The 18,026-nt window shown below is 34.6% G+C and overlaps 1 protein-coding gene across 8 annotated transcripts in view; it reads right to left on the reverse strand.

The window, feature by feature from the left end:
- Positions 1-18,026, reverse strand: part of KDM4C (lysine demethylase 4C) — a 463,317-nt gene that overhangs the window by 298,356 nt on the left and 146,935 nt on the right. For all 8 annotated transcript variants that reach the window (XM_069090752.1, XM_069090754.1, XM_069090755.1 and 5 more), the window contains 2 exons: positions 12,811-12,914; positions 4,559-4,696 (listed from right to left, as the gene is read on the reverse strand). In XM_069090752.1, the coding sequence (XP_068946853.1) occupies positions 4,559-4,696; positions 12,811-12,914 (242 nt within the window). The remainder of the gene's footprint in view (positions 1-4,558; positions 4,697-12,810; positions 12,915-18,026) is intronic.

Genomic DNA, 18,026 nt, shown 5'->3' on the forward strand with positions numbered 1-18,026 from the left:
TTGGCCTCCAATCTACCTTTGCAAACTTGTTTCCTAGTACTTCCCCTATCACATGCTCTATTCTACTAGCTATTCCCTTAATCTAACATTCCATCTCTTACCTCACACCAGATCTCAATACTCCACACTTCACACAGTCTGTCCTCATTCTTGACCTACACTCACTTCTCATCTGGGACTCTTAGCAATCATAGACTAAAAACCATTTCAATGCATTGTACTATGTTGTGCTCACAAATGATATTATCTGTCAATTGACCTCATGTTCAAACACCAATTTTTTTTTAAAAATTTTGAGCATTCTAGCTCTAATTTTTTGTTCCCCTTTACTTGAATGACCCAGAACAAGCTGAAATTCTGGGTTTGGGATGAACAAGAAAAGAAAATTATTTCCCTCCCTTCAACTCCCTACTTACTATGTAGTTCCACTCCTGCTGGCCCTCAAGGACTCCCTCCATATAATGATAATATCCCTATCTGCAAAGGTAACATCCCTATAAAACCTAGTTGTAGTGCCTAAGTATAATCCAAGCATACATACCCAGAATCTAGAAACCAAGTCAAAAAAATTTGCATTTCAGAAATGTAGCACTGGGGCGGCCAGGTGGCTCAGTGAGTAAGAGCACCGGCCCCAGAGTCGGGATGACCTGGGATTGAATATGGGCTCAGATACTTAGCACCACACCCAGAAATAACTGGCCTTGCAACCTTGAGCAAGTTACTTAAACCCAACTGCTTAAAAAAAAAAAGAAATGTAGCATTGATGGGTACAGTATGAGTCCAAAATCCCATTGAGGGAATGAGGTTATACCTCACAGCAAATCAGTAATGTAACTGATATTAAATATTCAAGTACTCAGAAGCATCCATGATCTTGTCAAAGTTAATATTCCCTCCAAAACACAGATCAGTCGATGTATTCCTGCCCATTTGAGATGACTTCCCTGTCTTCCCATGAGTTTACCCAAGAGAATTAAGCCAATGTGCTGTGGGCTTTCCATCATTTCTCTGGACATCATGGGGATACCAGTGGAACAAATAAGCAGTCTAATGGCTACCTCTCACTTCCATCAAGTAAACAACCCATCTTCTTTTCAACCACATCCTTGTCTAATGAGATTCTTTATCGTAATTCTCCTTTGTAACTCCTTATTTTTAATGTTTTAGCTAGTTCATCTGGACCGTACATCTCTCCAATGGCCTCTTACATACTAATCACTTTCAATTCTTTGCAGTCTATACCATTACATAATTCACAGCTATGTAATACCATAGTATTATAAGTCTCAAATATATCCCACTTTAATCCAGCTTCCATTTATCTGCCAAAATGATTTTTCTAAACACCAGATCTGATTATGTCAACCTTTCTATAATTCCTCCACTATCCCTGTGCCTCCAGGGATAAATATAAAGTGTCCTAAAAATCTTTAAACTTCACTAAGATGTTTAGGACATTCTGTTGTTGGTACTTAAAGCTCATTGTAATATAACCTGTTCCTACCACTCTGATCTTCTCATATTGTACTCTCATCCACATATTTTACAATCCAACAAAGTGGTCTCCTTGAAAGTCTTTTAACATGATTCTCCATATCTTATATCTTTGCTCCTCCTGTTTAGAAAAATCTACTCCCTCATCTGTGCATCTTGGGTGCTCTGGCTTTCTTCAAGATGCAACTCAAGTCTCACCTTCTTTCAGCAAGAAATCTTTCCTAGTTCCCTGAGATGATAGTACCTTTTCCCATCTCATATTATATTTCATCTATTCCACAGATATCTTGTATGCTCTTTGAAGAAGGGGCTCTTTTTGCATTTCTTAGTAACTCCAAACCTTAGCACAGTAACAGTACCTGGAACATAGAAGGTGCTTAAAAAATTCTGGTATACAACTAGGTGTCTTCTTAAGTAAGCATTTGCTAAACCGTACTTTTGATGACAAAAAAAAGTTTATTTCATTTAATAGAGAGGGAGGATTTCGATCAAACCTAAAAATATAATTTAAAAAGTAATCACTTATATAGATCTTTATGGTTTTCAAAGAGCTTACTAATCTAGTCTGTTCCATTGATCTACTTTTCTATTTTTTAAGCAATACTAAATAATTTTGACAATTACTGCTTAATGTCTAGAAGAGCAATTTTTTCCTCATTTCTGTATTTTTTTCATTATGTCCCTTTGAGATTCTAGGCCTTATTGCCCCTTCAAATGAATACCAGTATTATTCCAGTTCTATAAACTAAGTATTTGATACTTTTAATTAGTAGTTTAGTTTTACTAAACCTGGAAATTAATTTGGGTAGCATTTCTTTTTTTTAATTATATAAGGACATCCCACCCACATGTAATGACTATATACTTAATTATTTAAATCTTCTTAAATTTCTACAAAGTATTTTATAACTATAAAGATGTGTCTTGGGAGACTGGCCTCCAAATTTTTTGTGAAGTTTCATAGTTACTTTGATTAACCAAAAGCTAGCACTATTTGTAATAAAGAAACACTTGGCATCTACACTAACAAATATAGGGGTAAAATAAGGATGTTTCCTTTCCCCCATATAATTCTAAAAATTCCAGCAATAGAAATAAGACACAGAAAGGAAATCAAACACAAACACTGACAAAAAGGAAATGGTCAATTCATATTTTTACACAAAAAACTCTAGAGAAAAAACAAGAAAACCAATGAAATAACTACTAGGCTTAGTAAAGTAGCAGGATTCAACATAAAGCCAATAATTCTTAATAAAACAACTGCTTCACTTTCTCCACCCAGTAACTCAGTTATATCTAGAAAGAAAAGGCCTAATCAAAGGAGAAGCAGGCAACAATTTAAAGAATAGTATTATTCATTATTTCATTATTAATAATGAGAATTAGGTCAGAATTTTCTATTGAAATCATTCTTCTATAAACAATGAATTGTGAATATTAAATAAACAAATGTAAAAAAAAAAAACCTTAATATTGGGGCGGCCAGGTGGCACAGTGAATAGAGCATGGGCCCTACATTTAGGAGGACCTATGTTCAAATCCAGCCTCAGACACTTAATACACACACACAAAAAAAAAACCTAGCCTCTTGACCTTGGGCAAGTCACTTAACCCCAATTGCCCTACCTTCCCCCATCCAAAAAGCAAAAAAAAGCAAAAAAAAAAAAAACCTTAACATCACTACAAGGACTCTATCCAATTATTTTACTACAGATTCAAATGTGGCATTATGACAAAATCCTTAGTGGATTATGTTAAAAGCACGTTATTTAAATAATTATCCAAATTATTCAAATAATTTTTTTCCTACTCAGTATCTTCGTTATGTATTATCTGAAGTACTACTACAATCTTATCCCTGAAAAAAACATTTAAACTGTAGTTGCTCTTTAAAGAGTCTCCTTTCATCAATTATTTAAAAAAGAAAAAAAAATCCTCTGAATAACATCTCTTGTTTTCCTTAATGCCATGTACCAATTAAAAACTCATTAAACTATTATACAGCTAAACTCTCTTGTTTTAATATTTGCTATCTTATTCTATAACTAAGCATGTAAATAAATGGCACATTGTTTTCAAAAGAGAGATTTCAGCAATTTTCAAAAGAGTTCCATAAGAAAAACTTTATCATTAAGCATTGAATTATATTATAATATTTCATACTCTGGATAAGTGGAAACTACAAACATACTACATAAATGAAGATCTTTCTCCTTTCTGTTTGTCTTTTGCTAACTGCACACAGCTGATCTAATAAAAACTACAGAAAACATACAGACTCATTTAGAAACTGTTCACTGCCAGGAAATGCACCTCCACCAAAAAAAAAAAAAGCCACAGGGTAAAGTAATCAAACTTAGTAGCAGTCACCATCATTTTGAAGCCACCCTCAATTTAAAGCCACAGGGGATAAGTAATTAAATTTAATAGAAGTTGCAGCTTGTGAACGAAAATACACCACATGTGAATAGAATGGAAAATCCTGGGCAGGAGATAATGTTGCATACACCAAATAAAATAAAATTAGATTTGTTCTGAAAGTATATTCCAATTTCCGAATGATGAGAAAATCATACCACTCAGAGTAATCACTTCATTTTAACCTCCACTCATCTCTCCTCCCAATATTTTCCTTAAATTTTGAATCCACACTATAACCTAAAGGAGCCTTTTCTGCTCCATTTTTATAAGACACATCCTATTTTCACTATCAAGAATTTTTCTAAACTATGGACTTCCAATAAGCAGAAGAGTTAAAAATTGTGGAATGAGAACTTCATGTAAATTATCTATCAGTGAGAATTATGGCTATAGGGCAGAAACTAAAATATCACTCTGATGAAATTATATCTCAGTGTAACATACAGGTGCTATATTAATATGACAATAGGAAAATGCTTCCACATAGCTATATTTCACAAGCAGTAAGTGTAACCTGAAATAAATAGTGAAAATTTGAAAATATACGACAAAGTTTAAAAATATTTCACATGTTAAATTTGCTACCACAATAACTATAAATGATATATGATTTAGGATTTATTTTTGTAACAAAACTCACCAATTTAGCCACTTTTCCATAATCAATCCATCTAACGGTAGCAAAATTTGTAGATTCTGCACAGTTGAATCCATGATTGAAGCCAGCATGGTATCCATATGGGAAAGTGATCATAAATTCACCAGCCTCCTGAGTAACCTGCATCATAGAATAACATGTAATATGTCCAATTCTAAAAGGAACAAAATTAATAATATATGGTATTTCAAGTATAGAAAAATTTCCCAATTGAACTTTTATAGCTCTCATGTTCCACTTACTTAAAATCATCTCATAATTAATCTGCTAAAATTATTTTTTAAAGGCTAAAAAAAGGAAGTAAATTGGAGGGGGGGACAGGGGAGACAAGCAAGATTTTGGTTAAAAGATCTCAACCCACAATTCAAGTCTATTACACTGAAAATTTTGAAAAATTCTGGATTTTTCAAAGCTACTTATGTAATCTTAAGCTTGCTATTCACAAATCCATTTTATAATCAATAACCTTGATGGTTATTAAATATTATTTATATTATTTAAATACTAGCCACTATTATTAGTAATAATACCATTACTGATAATCACCTTTTTCAGCTAACTCTTTGTGACCCCATTTTTGTGGGGTTGTCTTGGCAAAGATACTGAAGTGTTTTGCTATTTCCTTCTCTAGCTCATTTTACAGATGAGGAAACTGAGTCAAACAGGATTACATGACTTGCCCAAGGTCACAAACCTGAACTCAAACAAAACTTCCTGACTCAAGGCCTAGAACTCTAGTCACTGTGCTACCTGGCTGTCCCTGTAATAGTAGTAGCTAATATTTAAATAGCACTTTAAAGTTTACAAACTTCTTTACATATGTTATCTCATTTGATCTTCATGATACCCTGTTGCTATTTTCTCCCTTTTTTACAGATGAGAAAACAGACTGAGAGAGCTTCACTATACCATGTTTCCCTGATAATAAGACACTGTCTTATTCATTTTTTTTTTTTGGAAAGAAAAACACCAGAGGGCTTATTTTCAGGGAAGGGCTTATGTTGTCCTGCCTCAGCTCTCCTCCGCGGCACTGCTCTCAATGGCACCAGCAAGCAAATCACTGGGGAAGAACAGGATGACGCGCTCACTGCTGCAGCTCTGACTGGATGCAGCTTGGAGCATGGCGTGCGTTTCACGCGGGGGGGGAGGGGGGGGGGCGGGACACGGGATGGTGCATACAGAGGGTACCATAATGTAGCGTGTAGCGCAGGGGATCACCTTCACTACAGTAGCAATCTCAATAGGGCTTATTTTGTGGGGAGGGTTTATTTTCGGGATAGGTCTTATTATTGGGGAAACACGGTAGTTGTTCAGATCATATAACTAGTAACTGAGCCAGGATTTGAACTCGTCTTCCTAGCTCCATGTCCATCACTCTATCCTCTGTGTGACTTACCTGTAAAACAATATACTGAATTATTCCTAATCGAAAAGTCAACTATGCAAGAGTAAATATGTGTGCACAATTGGGTATGTGTGCATCTATGTAGGATATGTATACATTCAAGTCCCATGAGAAAGTTTACTGCCTAAATAAATTATTATGTATTACTCTCATTTGCCAACTTGATTACAGTTCTTAATACTAGATTATTTTTCCTTTTAGATTACTGATAAAATTTTTAGTTTATCTCATTTAATTACTTGTTGTTTGTATTATGTAGTGTGTAATATATTATATAACATGCTCTATGTTATATTGTATATATTATCTAATTTGTCTTATTTCATTTTTGTAAAAAATTAGTTTTATTCAAAAAGATAATGAAAAACAATACATATAATTAAGGAGATTGTCTAAAAACAAATATTATGGTATTTTTGAAGGCTGAGGAACAGAGGATTATTTTGAAAAGTAAAGTTTTTTATTGGTATCAGACCAGTCAATATGGGTTCTACACATGTGGAAAATGGGGAAGAGAACAAGAAAAATTTTTAGAAATTTAATTCTGGAAAAAAAATTATTCAAACCTGGATTATGAAGTTTTCATTTATTCCTTGAGATTTAAAAAAATACTTAAATTCTTTTCCATGGAGAGTTTCATTTAGCCCATTTCCTCCCATTATCTAATAAATGAATGCTAATATAAATTACAGCTATTAGTGCTCCTCTCAAATTTCAATGACATCCATATCTAGAGTTACACAAAAGCTAAGCATTCATTATAAAAATAGGTACCAATTGTAAGGCTTAATATAATAAGTAACTAAGTAGCTATTTTATCTATTAAAAAAAAAAACACTAGAAGTGTTGTAGCATGGACTCCTTTGGCAATCTGGTAAAGCCTATGAATCCCTTCTCAGAATATTTTTAAATAAATGAAATATAAATTTAAATTAGAGTTCAGTGAAAATTAAGATTCATGAACACCCTAAAATCTATCTATAGACTCCTTGAAACCACATACTCAAGTTTAATTCAAAGTGAGGATAAATAGAATCAGAAAAACGTATAAATAGTACATCTTCCACTCAAAATATGGTATGTTTGGCCACTGTAAAGGAGGAAAAGCCTTTCTATTCAAAGCTTTTTTTTCTTCTAGTAAATATGAGAATGAAAATGACCAAACTGTTTAAAAATCCTTTGTATATTCCAGGCTTTAGAACTACTATGCTGAACTATCAGAGACTTGGGTCAGCTCCAAGTCCAAAGTGGCACTCTGACTATCCAGAACCAATGTGGCAGGAATTTGGAGGAGGGAGTTCATTATACCCTGATGGTTCCTTACTACAATGTGGAAACAACCATGTCTAGGAGTTCACAGTATAGGCTTATGACTTTTATCAAACAGTTTTCATAAACATACTAGGATGATGGAAAGTGACATAAACTTTGGTTGGATATGAGCACCTACACACAAATTTTTTCACACATTGTCACCAAGTAAATTAGAGCTAAACATATTTAGAAAGTTTAACCTGAACTAGATGCCTAACAAGATATACATATATTCTCCAGAGCAACCTATACCCTGTCACAACAAAATTTTTCAAAAGTACAGTAGTAGACACAGATCAATGAAACTTGCTTTTGGGGAACTAAAATGTCGATGTTCATTAATCATCTAATATTTGATTGATGATCAGGAATTCTGTCTCAAGGTTAATTGGGTAATACACATGGTACCTCCAAAGTAAAGTTTAAAGTATCATATAAAACACCTGACCTCTCCATATGATTTGACATAATAATGGACTCCCTACCTGGGAGGCAGCATGGTATATGAAAGAGAATGAAAACCATTTCTAGCTTTGGGGTAAAAGAACATGGGTCATAATCCTAGCTCTGTTTGTCACACAACCTTTTAAACCATATCAATTCAGCTCTCTGGCCTGTTTTCTGACCTGTAAAATGAGGGGAGTTCCCCCAAAGTTGGGTGACAAGTTTACATCTCATTTTCTCATTTTTTTCCCAAATAAAATATGGCAGATATCTCTATTCTACTTATATGACTGTTGTAGTGTGAAAAATACTTTTATTCAATTTTTTTTGCCCTTTAGCTCAGAGTAACAGAACGCTTTCCTTCACATAAGTTTTGTGGTTGTTCTGTTAGGGGAACGTCCCTTCTACAGCCATAGGATTTATAGCTAGAAAGGACCATCAGCTAACATATTTTATTTAGGAACAAATGAGGAAATGAGAAGCCAAATTGTCACCCAACTATGGGGAAGTAACTACAATTCAATAAAATAGTGACTAATTTACAGTAACAAGACATTCTTTCTTACATTTCATCTCCATCTTTCATACTGATTTAAACAAAGTGAGTACTACTTGAAGGCAAGAAAATGAAATCTGTAACACTGTATAATTCAAGTTTAAAAATAGTATGATAAGCTTATGTGCATAACTGTATATCATATACACACATAGAGTATACAGAATGGGATCCTAAATGGAATTTTAATGACATTAAAATAACTTAGTAAAGTAAAAGTCATCTCACCACCAGCAATTCCCAAATGCACCTCATCACCCAGTCACTCACCACTAAAGGATGATATGGTAGCAGGGGTCCTACTGCAGTAAGAGTAACAGTTCAGCTGGTGCCTGGTAAGCATGGGCTTATCAGTGAACAACATGTTTCCCATTCCATTGCTCCAAGCCAAGGGAGATCACAGTCTGATTCTCTCCACAGTCACATTCTCACTGAATCGCATTAATTACAGCTACACTTGGGAACAGGCTGCTTCTGCCTTGTACTGGATGACAGTACAAAATTCATTCTTCTTAACTATTTCTAACACTTCTCATGAAGTAAGGATAAGTAAACCACCTTCATTACTCAGTGGAACTTTATATGTTCTCCTCCTACACTCTACAAGAAAAACTATCCTGCAGATATTTAAAAATATCTTTTGTTCCAAAAGAATGTGCTTCAAAATAATACTCCTCTAGTGTTTGTAGAAGTATGAAATGCCAGGTCAAACTATGTTGCCCGAATAAAAGGTTGACTTACTTTGCCTCTTTGCTGACACATCTATGATAAACTATAAGGACAAAAAGAGTAATTGTTTATACTACAAAACTAGAAACAGAAATTACATTCCCATAAAATAATGCATCATCAAAAAGGTTTAGATAAAAGTGTAGCAGTTAAAATGTGGTAAACTAAGACAGAAAAGTTCTGAGCACAATCAAATTATTGGTAAAACATGAACCTACAAATCAATTCCTCAGTAACCTGAGACCCTGCATGAAAAGAACAGCTTTCTTTTATAGGTTTTGGGTAGCAGAGAAAAAAATCAGAACATGGTAGATGACATCATGCCATACCTGAGGCACAGGGAATAATAGGATTGGTTACAGAGCTCAGGTACAGGAAACAACACAATTAGTTGGAAGTTTGATAATGAGGAAGTTTGGTGATCCTTCCCTTTGACTATCGTTCAAGTCCATCCACAAGGTTACTTACTGATAATGGCTGAGACTTACTGACAGCAAACAAATCATTCTTGAAGAATACCTGGATGGTAATAAAGACACTAGGCCCAATTCCCTTATGTTCACAAACATCCCCTGAGGTCAGACAAATTCCTTGAGACAAGAATAGATCAATGAATAGCAGGGAGAATCAGATTTCTGAATTTAACCCATTACAGGCCATCTGAATTTCCAAACATAAGTTCAGAGACAAAGAGCCAAGATTGAGCAATTACAGGACCAAAACCAATTAAATGTAAATAGGATCAATAAGAAAATGATATAGAATGAATATTGATCATTTCAAAAGCTAATGTGTTCACACATGCAAACATAATTTATCTCCTGTACACAATCTAACTGCAGACAAAATTTTTTTGTATTTTTTAAAAACTTTATATATCCCCAACGATAAACAAAGAAATGAGATTTTTATAAAAGTCACTTACCAAATCAGGTCATTTGAGACGACATCACTTTGTGGACAACAGCAATTAAAAATTATGAGGTATAGCTCCATTTTGAGATTTTGTAATGCAACAGATTATTTATTGAGGAGCTAAAGACATTTAAACCTTATTCTCAGGGGCCCTAAGGTTATTTTTTCATTTTTTAAGGGTCTCAGCATATTCAAATATTATATTTTTATGAGTGGTAATATCAGTCACAAAAAAGACTCCTCAAGAGAAAAAAATGATAATCCTAATCCCATCTGATGTTATAATCTAAAGGGCCCAATGATTCTTCCCCTTCCAGCCTTCCATCTAAAGAGAAACTTCAAACCAAATTTTCTTCTATAGTAAAATAAAGGATATCTGTGGAATCTAGAGACAATGGTTTACATGTGTAAGTCAAGAAAAAAATCTAACTCTGAAATTCTGTTATTGGACAAAGTAATTCTCAGCCTTACTAATCAATACACTAGGAAGAAATAATATTCATTGCAGATCTGGAAATACAAACGTCTTTACCAAATGAAACACCATTCCACTGAAGTCCTATAAATTCTAATCATCAACACTGGCCACTGTATAATGCTACTACTCTATAGTAGTTGGCTTGCCTAAAGTCTTAATTCCCAATGTCCAATAATGTGACTTCACAGTAAAAAAAAAAGGCCCAAGTTTCAACTGAGCAAATACCATTGAGCAGTCTCATCCCTACACAGACATCATCCTGTTTACAAACCTATAATAATTCCCACTTAAAAACAAAAGAAAACATAATAGATCCAGATGCGGAAGCAATCTCTGAGTTCACCTGGTCTAAACTATTCATTTTATAGATAACGAAATTTGAGGCCCACAGAGGTTAATCACAACAGTCACACATGTAGTGTGAGAGGGAAGCCCAAGGTTCTGTGGCTCCAGAAATAATGAATGTCCTTCCCACCACATGAAATAGCTGGTCCTACAGTGAGAATGAACTGGGGATTTAAGTCCTGTGTCTAATACACATATCAGCTACTTGACCATGGGCACATTCCATGTGCTTAAACTCTAATGGGCTCAAATAACTTTCTAAAATTTAGTTATCAATTATCTCTATCAGTGAAGGGACTTTCCACATGAGGAATTCTCTTCATATGATGATATCACAAGTAAGCTATCTCCCACTCATCCGCCCTTCAAAAAAATAAAATGGTTCACCCACGAAATCCACAAAACCTTGTAGGACTTAAGTATTAGAAAGTTTCAACCTAAAATTTCAAAAATTAGAGCAAGAACTTCCCCATATAGCAGAGACACAAAACAAGAGAATTTAAATCTGATAAAGTCTCCATTCTCCATCCTCCATATACCTACTCTGAAATGGCTTCTGATTCTAGACCAAAGTATCCTGATGATTCCCAGCTGCCTTGGGCACCCAAGCAATAAAGGAGCACCTTCCAAGTATCCTAATGCTAGAACCATTACTATTATTACTGTCTTTAATATTCAAGCGGCATCTAATGACCATGGGCCTTAAGATCACCAAGGGAATGAAGGAGCAATATCTGTGAAAAGTGACTGGGAAAAAAATCAAGGGTCTAGTATTCTTACGGGTGCTACAAGAATAGGATTCAGTCATGTGTAGACATGTCATACTAGACAGTACTCTACCCAATAGGAATAAGTTCAAAATTCTGGGATTCATCCCATCCCATTTTATAATATACCATGGCTCTTCCTTCACTTGTTCTTCCTCACTGATTTTTCTCCTTGTGGATTTACCTAAAATATAGCCACTAAAAGTGGGATTTTATGCTTTATGGAAGGAAATTTAGAAGCTTATTTCCCAAATGCTTTAGCTAATTTAAAAAATATATATATTGAACAAGAAAAGGAAAGTTTTCTGTCAAGAACTATTCGGGAAAGTATGAAAATATTGGGAAAGTAGATCTTACACAAGAAATCCCAGAACTGAAAGTATTCTGAATAAACTCACAAACTACAAAAAAGTACACCAATATACTGAATGATTCATAGCATTAAAAAAAATTCTGCTTTGGAAAAAAAAAAGAGGAGTACAGATTTAGTTACAAGTGAAAAGTTTCTATGGTAGGAAAAAGCAAGGATTAGGGTAAGGAACATCAAGTAAAAAATAAAGGGGAGAAGACAGATATTTTTAAATGTTTTTTACAAGGAGCTAAGTACTTAAACTTTCTCAAACATAAAGACATTTGATTTATCTGGGTAAAAGTTTTTTTATTTCAGTTTCTTTACATAAAAATGCAGATATTCTGAAAAAAAGAAAATTATGGGTGAAACACAACCTATAGCCAGAAAGAAGAATCTCATATGCATCTAATTTCACAGAAATTAATCTGGAGAAATACTCTGAACAAATAACACAATAAAATCCTCCCATAAGTTTAACCACAATAAAAGTACATGTCATATTATATATAAGTGCATTCATTGTTTAACTTAAAAAATATCTCCTGATACCAAAATGTAACATTCCAATCACAGAATTACTGCTGTTAAAAATGCACCCCCCCTGAAAAAAAATCATATAAATTGCAAACATAATGTCACTTACATAATAGGGTAAGGTTTGACCAATATTTTGTTCAAATTTAATTTTATTCAATTTAACTATAGAGCACCATTAAATCTACCTTAAATAAACTCTTTAGAAGATCAATGATTATCATTTGACCAACAATTGACAAGTGACAAGCTTTCTCCAAGAAATCCATGTTTTGGGATATCAACTATTGAACTCTGAAGTTTAAATATTAAAAAATCATGTCCTTTTGCCTATTTTAAATTTATGTTAAACAGAAATCATAATGGTAGAATTTTAAAATGATTTCCAGGTATACCTTGTCAAAAGGAATGCCATATTTCTTCAGTACTGAAGGAGATATCAGTGTCATCTTGTGGCGAAGAAATGCATCACACCCCTGAGAGCTGCTTGGGAAGAATCCTAAATAAGAAAGAAGAAACATAGCCACAACTGATTCAATTAGATTAACAAAGCTAAGTTCCAGGTTTTGTTTTGCTTTCTCTTCTTCAAATTACAGGGCAAATATAATACATTTAGAAAATGTCATGTTATACAGCATGATAACTATGAGTCAGAAAGAGAGAGAGCTTCAAGAGAAATTGTGGAAGTAGAAATGAAAAGATTTGACAACTGGTTCATTATGTATGTTAAGAGTACAGAACAACCATAAGATTGTGAACCTGAGTGAACAAAAGGATGGTGGTCGTATTAAAAATAAAAAAGGGTAGTTCAGACTCCATCATTTTACAGATGAAGAAACTGAGGCCCACAGAGGTCAAGCAAATTGCCCAATATCACAAAGGTAGAAAGTCATAAAAATGAGACTCAAACTAAGCACATGACTCAAAATACAGTACTATTTCTACTGTGTGTGCTCATTTCTAAAACAAAATGATGGTCTCACCTGAAAATCACTTTTAAAAGTGGGTACCATGAAAACATTTAAGATGAATCATATTTGATGACTCCATTTGTACATAATTTGAATTGAATCAAGATTTTACATAAGATGACCTGTTAAATATAGTAAAAGTACTAAGAAAAGTTGGGCATCTTAGATATATAGTTAATTACTAGATTCCCTCATTTCCATACCTCATTCTAAAAACAATCTACCTAACTACTTCTAAGGTAATGAGGCAGGAAGGTCAGCAATCTGTTAGGACCCAGGCCAACTTCTGTGTCAGCTTTGGTCAAATATCTAGTACATATGTCTCATAAATGTGAATAAAGGGTTTTAGATAAGCTTTAAATGAGGAAAATAAACTTTTACTTGATGCCATATTACATATCAAAAATATACCCTACAACTTCAATCTTTTGTGTCTTGCTCAGGAAGACACTCATTAACTAAGCTTTATTAACTCCACTAACTAAAAGAAAAAAATGTACTTGTGAGGACTGACAAGCACCATATTTCAGAACTAAAAAATTGAAAAAAGAGAGTAGAAAGGAGAGGGAAAGAAGAAAGAAAAAAATTGTAGAGAAGGCTGAAAAAGGAAGTTTGGGAAGCAGAAGAAGAAAACGAGAAAGAGAGAATAAGAGGAGACTGTGGAATAAAGGGATGATGTGAAGCTTGAACAATGTGATTACTGGTTAGATGTTAACTTAAATTGAAAAAAATAACACTGAAGGAAGGTAATAAGCAGTGCATGTATTAAGTAATTCATATTAGTTTAAAATATAGATTTGAGATATCTTCAGAATTATGAATCACTTCACTTTGAAAAAACATCTTTTACGTAGCGAAAATGAGTTAAAACTGAATTTCACCTCAAAATAGTTGGTTCAGAAATTAGACAAGTATTTTCAATGCTTGCTACCCAATTATCTGCACAACAAAAATATATTTCCATCAACTCACATACCAATCTTGAAATAAAAATTAATATAATCAGAGCATAAGATTTTTAAAATATTTTATCAAACATGCAATAATAAAAGCACCTTGAAATGATTCAGGTACTCAATGGATATCCATGCTGAATAGAATTGAATGTTCTATCTGACTGATAGAAATAGTAAAGAAATCACCAGGCTTAATAGAAAAAATTAATCTAGCTAATCTAAAAAATTTTAAGATCCTTTAGAGGCTAGCAACATTTTAAAATCAAATAGTAAGGAGGCAATATGAAGAATATATTACTAAACTTACAAGTATATATTAATTTCAGGGGTTTTTTTGTTTTTTGCTTTTTTTGGAGGGGGAAGGTAGGGCAATTGGGGTTAAGTGACTTGGCCAAGGTCACACAGCTAGTTTTTTGTGTTAAGTGCCCAAGGCTGAATTTGAACTCAGGTCCTCCTGACTCCAGGGCCAGTGCTCTATTCACTGCACCACCTAGCCCCTCCAATTATATATTAATTTTAAACTCACTTCTCCAAAAAGATTCCCTATAAAAGTACAAATGTTTCGAACCTATTATTGCAGTTTTGTTTTTAACTTATCTTTAAGGGTCTTTCAAAAATATTTAAAATTTATGAGGTCACCACTATGTAGAAGATGATGTTATCCTGTTGGTGGAACAGAGAATAACAGCTTCTAATTTTTTTTTAACTTCTACTGATCTCTAACCCACCAAGAAAGCCTGTCCCACTGAATCAGTTGGTTTCTTAATCAGCCTTGATGTTATCCTCAACTCCATATTCTCACTTTCCCCAAAATTCCAATTGGCTTTCAAATCTTGCTTCTACTTTCATGACCTCACTTATGTATATCCCCTTCTCAATACTCACACATCTACCACTCACCACCTCTTGCCTATACGATTACAATAGTACTTCTAACTGGTGTTCCTGCCTCAAATGTCTTCCCACTCCAATCAGACCTCCATTCATCTACCAAAGTGATTTTCCTAAAGCTTATATCCAACTACTCCTCTAATCAGTAAACTTCAGAATCAAATAAAAACTCTTCCATTTAGCACTTAAAGCTCTTCATACATTTCATCTTTTACACTTCATACCTCTCCATACAGTTTACGTTCTAGTTAGACCAGCCACCTTGAAGCTCACTGAGCACAATGGCCGATCTTCCATCTGCATCTTTTTGTACTTTTCTCCATGCCTGCCATGCTCTACCCCCTTAACTCTCTTTCTTTTTCATTTTTATTTTCTCCAATTTATTTATTTTTAGTTTTCAACATTCATTCCCACCAGATTTTGAATTACAAATTTTTCTCCCCATCTTTCTCCTGCCCTCTACCCCAAAATAGCAAGCCTATTGAATACCCCTTCCCCCAATCTGTTCTCCCTTATATCCTCCCCCATGCCTCATCCCAACTTTCTAGTAGTGGAAGATGGATTTCTATACCCCAGTACCTGTATATTTTATTTTCCAGTTGCATGTAAAAAATAATTTTTTTTAAACATTTGCTTAACTCTGTTTCTTAGTTCCCATGATTGCTCTCTAGACTCAGCTCAGACCCAGGACTCACCCCACCTCCAGCTGTTATTACCTGCTGTTTTCAAATGACTTTCATCTATTCTGTATACAGCTTGTATGTACCTAATTATTTACATACTCCCTGAGCACAGGAACTATTTTTTGCCTTTCTTGCCCTAGGATTTAGTAGAATATCTGACACATAGTGCTTAAGAAATGCTTATTGACTGAATAAAAGTTAAAAGAAAAACGCTGTATATGCCTCCCATTCAATAGAACAATAAGATATTTTCCCTAATCTTCATGTTTACTGGCTTTCATCATTCATATTTACTCAAATCAATCTCCTGCTTCTCCAAAATAGATGATAAAGTTTCTGCAGAAACAGAATAAAGAAGCTCTCTTAGATGTCAATATAAGTAGTTTCCAGACTCTCACCTAACAACTTTCCCTGGCTCATCTTTCCCAAGGTCTGTAAATATGCCATCAAAAGCTTCTGATAAAAAAAAAAAAATTCTGATCCAAAAGTAGCTTTTGCAAACAAATGCAATTTGGATTTTAATTTTGTGGAATCATTCTTTTGAGCTTTCAGTTGCTTAATTACTCTCCTTTACTCTGCTATTTTAGACATGAAATTTCTATCTGGACTCCATACAATTAACAAGTCAAATTCAAATTAAAGAATAATAAGTTTTGTAAATTTTCATTTAAAAAAAAGGAATACAAAATAATTCACAGTAGTCCAGCTTAACTGATTTCCAAATTTAATAAATACCACTAAGAAATTATTTTCACACTTTAAAAATAGCTCAGTCCACATATAAGACAGCAACAAGTTTGAATCAGTTTTACATAAAAATAATTTTTGGAAACAAATGCCATGAACCCATAAAAATAATCATGCTTAAAATTTCAAAGTAGGAAATACATATAAACCCAAACATACCCCAAAATTGGACTCTTTAAAAAAATAGAGAAAAAATAGAATATTGTATAGCATATACAAAATACATCAATATGAATATTTTAAGGAAAAGACAGACTCAGCAGAATAACAGGCTAAAGGAAGACGGTACTATTGTGTTCTAGTCACACTTCATCAGCACAGTACCACCAAAATGCTAAGTAACCTTTCAGAAATTATGTATTTGATCTATGTTCTTTTTCATCTATCTGTAGAACAGGGATAATAGAATGTCATTTTTTTTAAACTATATTTGATATCTTAAAAATCCAGGTGTTAAAACTAATGCAAGGGGGCTGAGTCAAGATGTCAGAATAGAAGCAGAATCTCCCCACTGCTCCTGCTTCCACCTTCCCCAATCCATGTAAAAAGGGGACTCTAAACAAACTTTGGAGCTGCAGAACCCACAAAATGACACAGAGAAGCTAACCTCCTGCTGAGGACAGCCCTGCAAGACGACAGGAATCCGCCAGCGCAGCACTCTGGGAACTGAGGCCAGCACCAAGCCGAGGCTTTAGCCCCAGGGTGGGTCTGACCAGCCTCCAGCTGGAGGGACTCCAGATTAGCAGCAGCTGTGGCCATTTCCAGATTTATCAACACAAAGATGCGAAGGAAAAAGTGAGAGGTCAGTGCAGTCTGGACTTTGGGACCAGTAAGTTGCGTGGCTTTTGCCCTGGGGGTGAGAAGCCGCTGAGATGCCAGCACAGACAGCGGCACCAAGTGGCAGCTTCAGCTCCTGGCCTGCAGAGTGTAGGGGGACCAATCACCAGTCTGAGGGGTAATCGCTCTTGCTTTAACCTGCTTGAATCTGGATTGCAGTCTAGGATTGAGGTCCTGGGGTGTGTGCCCAGCTTACCAGAGCGTGTGGAGACCTCAGAGAGGGCACCCATCTAATACCTCTGGCAGCTGAGAAAACCCCAGCATTTGCTATGAAAGCTCCCCTGTCTGGTCAGAGTCCTACTGTGGCAAAAGGCACAGGGGTCAAGTGACGGAGGGGCAATATGACCAGGCAAAGGAAACAAAGCAGACAGAAGATTCCAACATTACACTCCTATTTTGGGGACAAAAAGGAGCAAAGCATGGAACAGGAGGAAGACAGTGAAGTCAGAACTCCTGCACCAAAAGCTCAAAGGAAAATACAAGCTGGTTACAGGCCATAGAGGACCTTAAGAAGCAGAGAAGAGAA

The sequence above is a fragment of the Petaurus breviceps genome, unplaced genomic scaffold (genome assembly GCF_028583685.1).
Source record: "Petaurus breviceps papuanus isolate PSGF00001 unplaced genomic scaffold, PetGlider_PUasm1.0 187, whole genome shotgun sequence".
Classification (NCBI taxonomy): domain Eukaryota; kingdom Metazoa; phylum Chordata; class Mammalia; order Diprotodontia; family Petauridae; genus Petaurus; species Petaurus breviceps.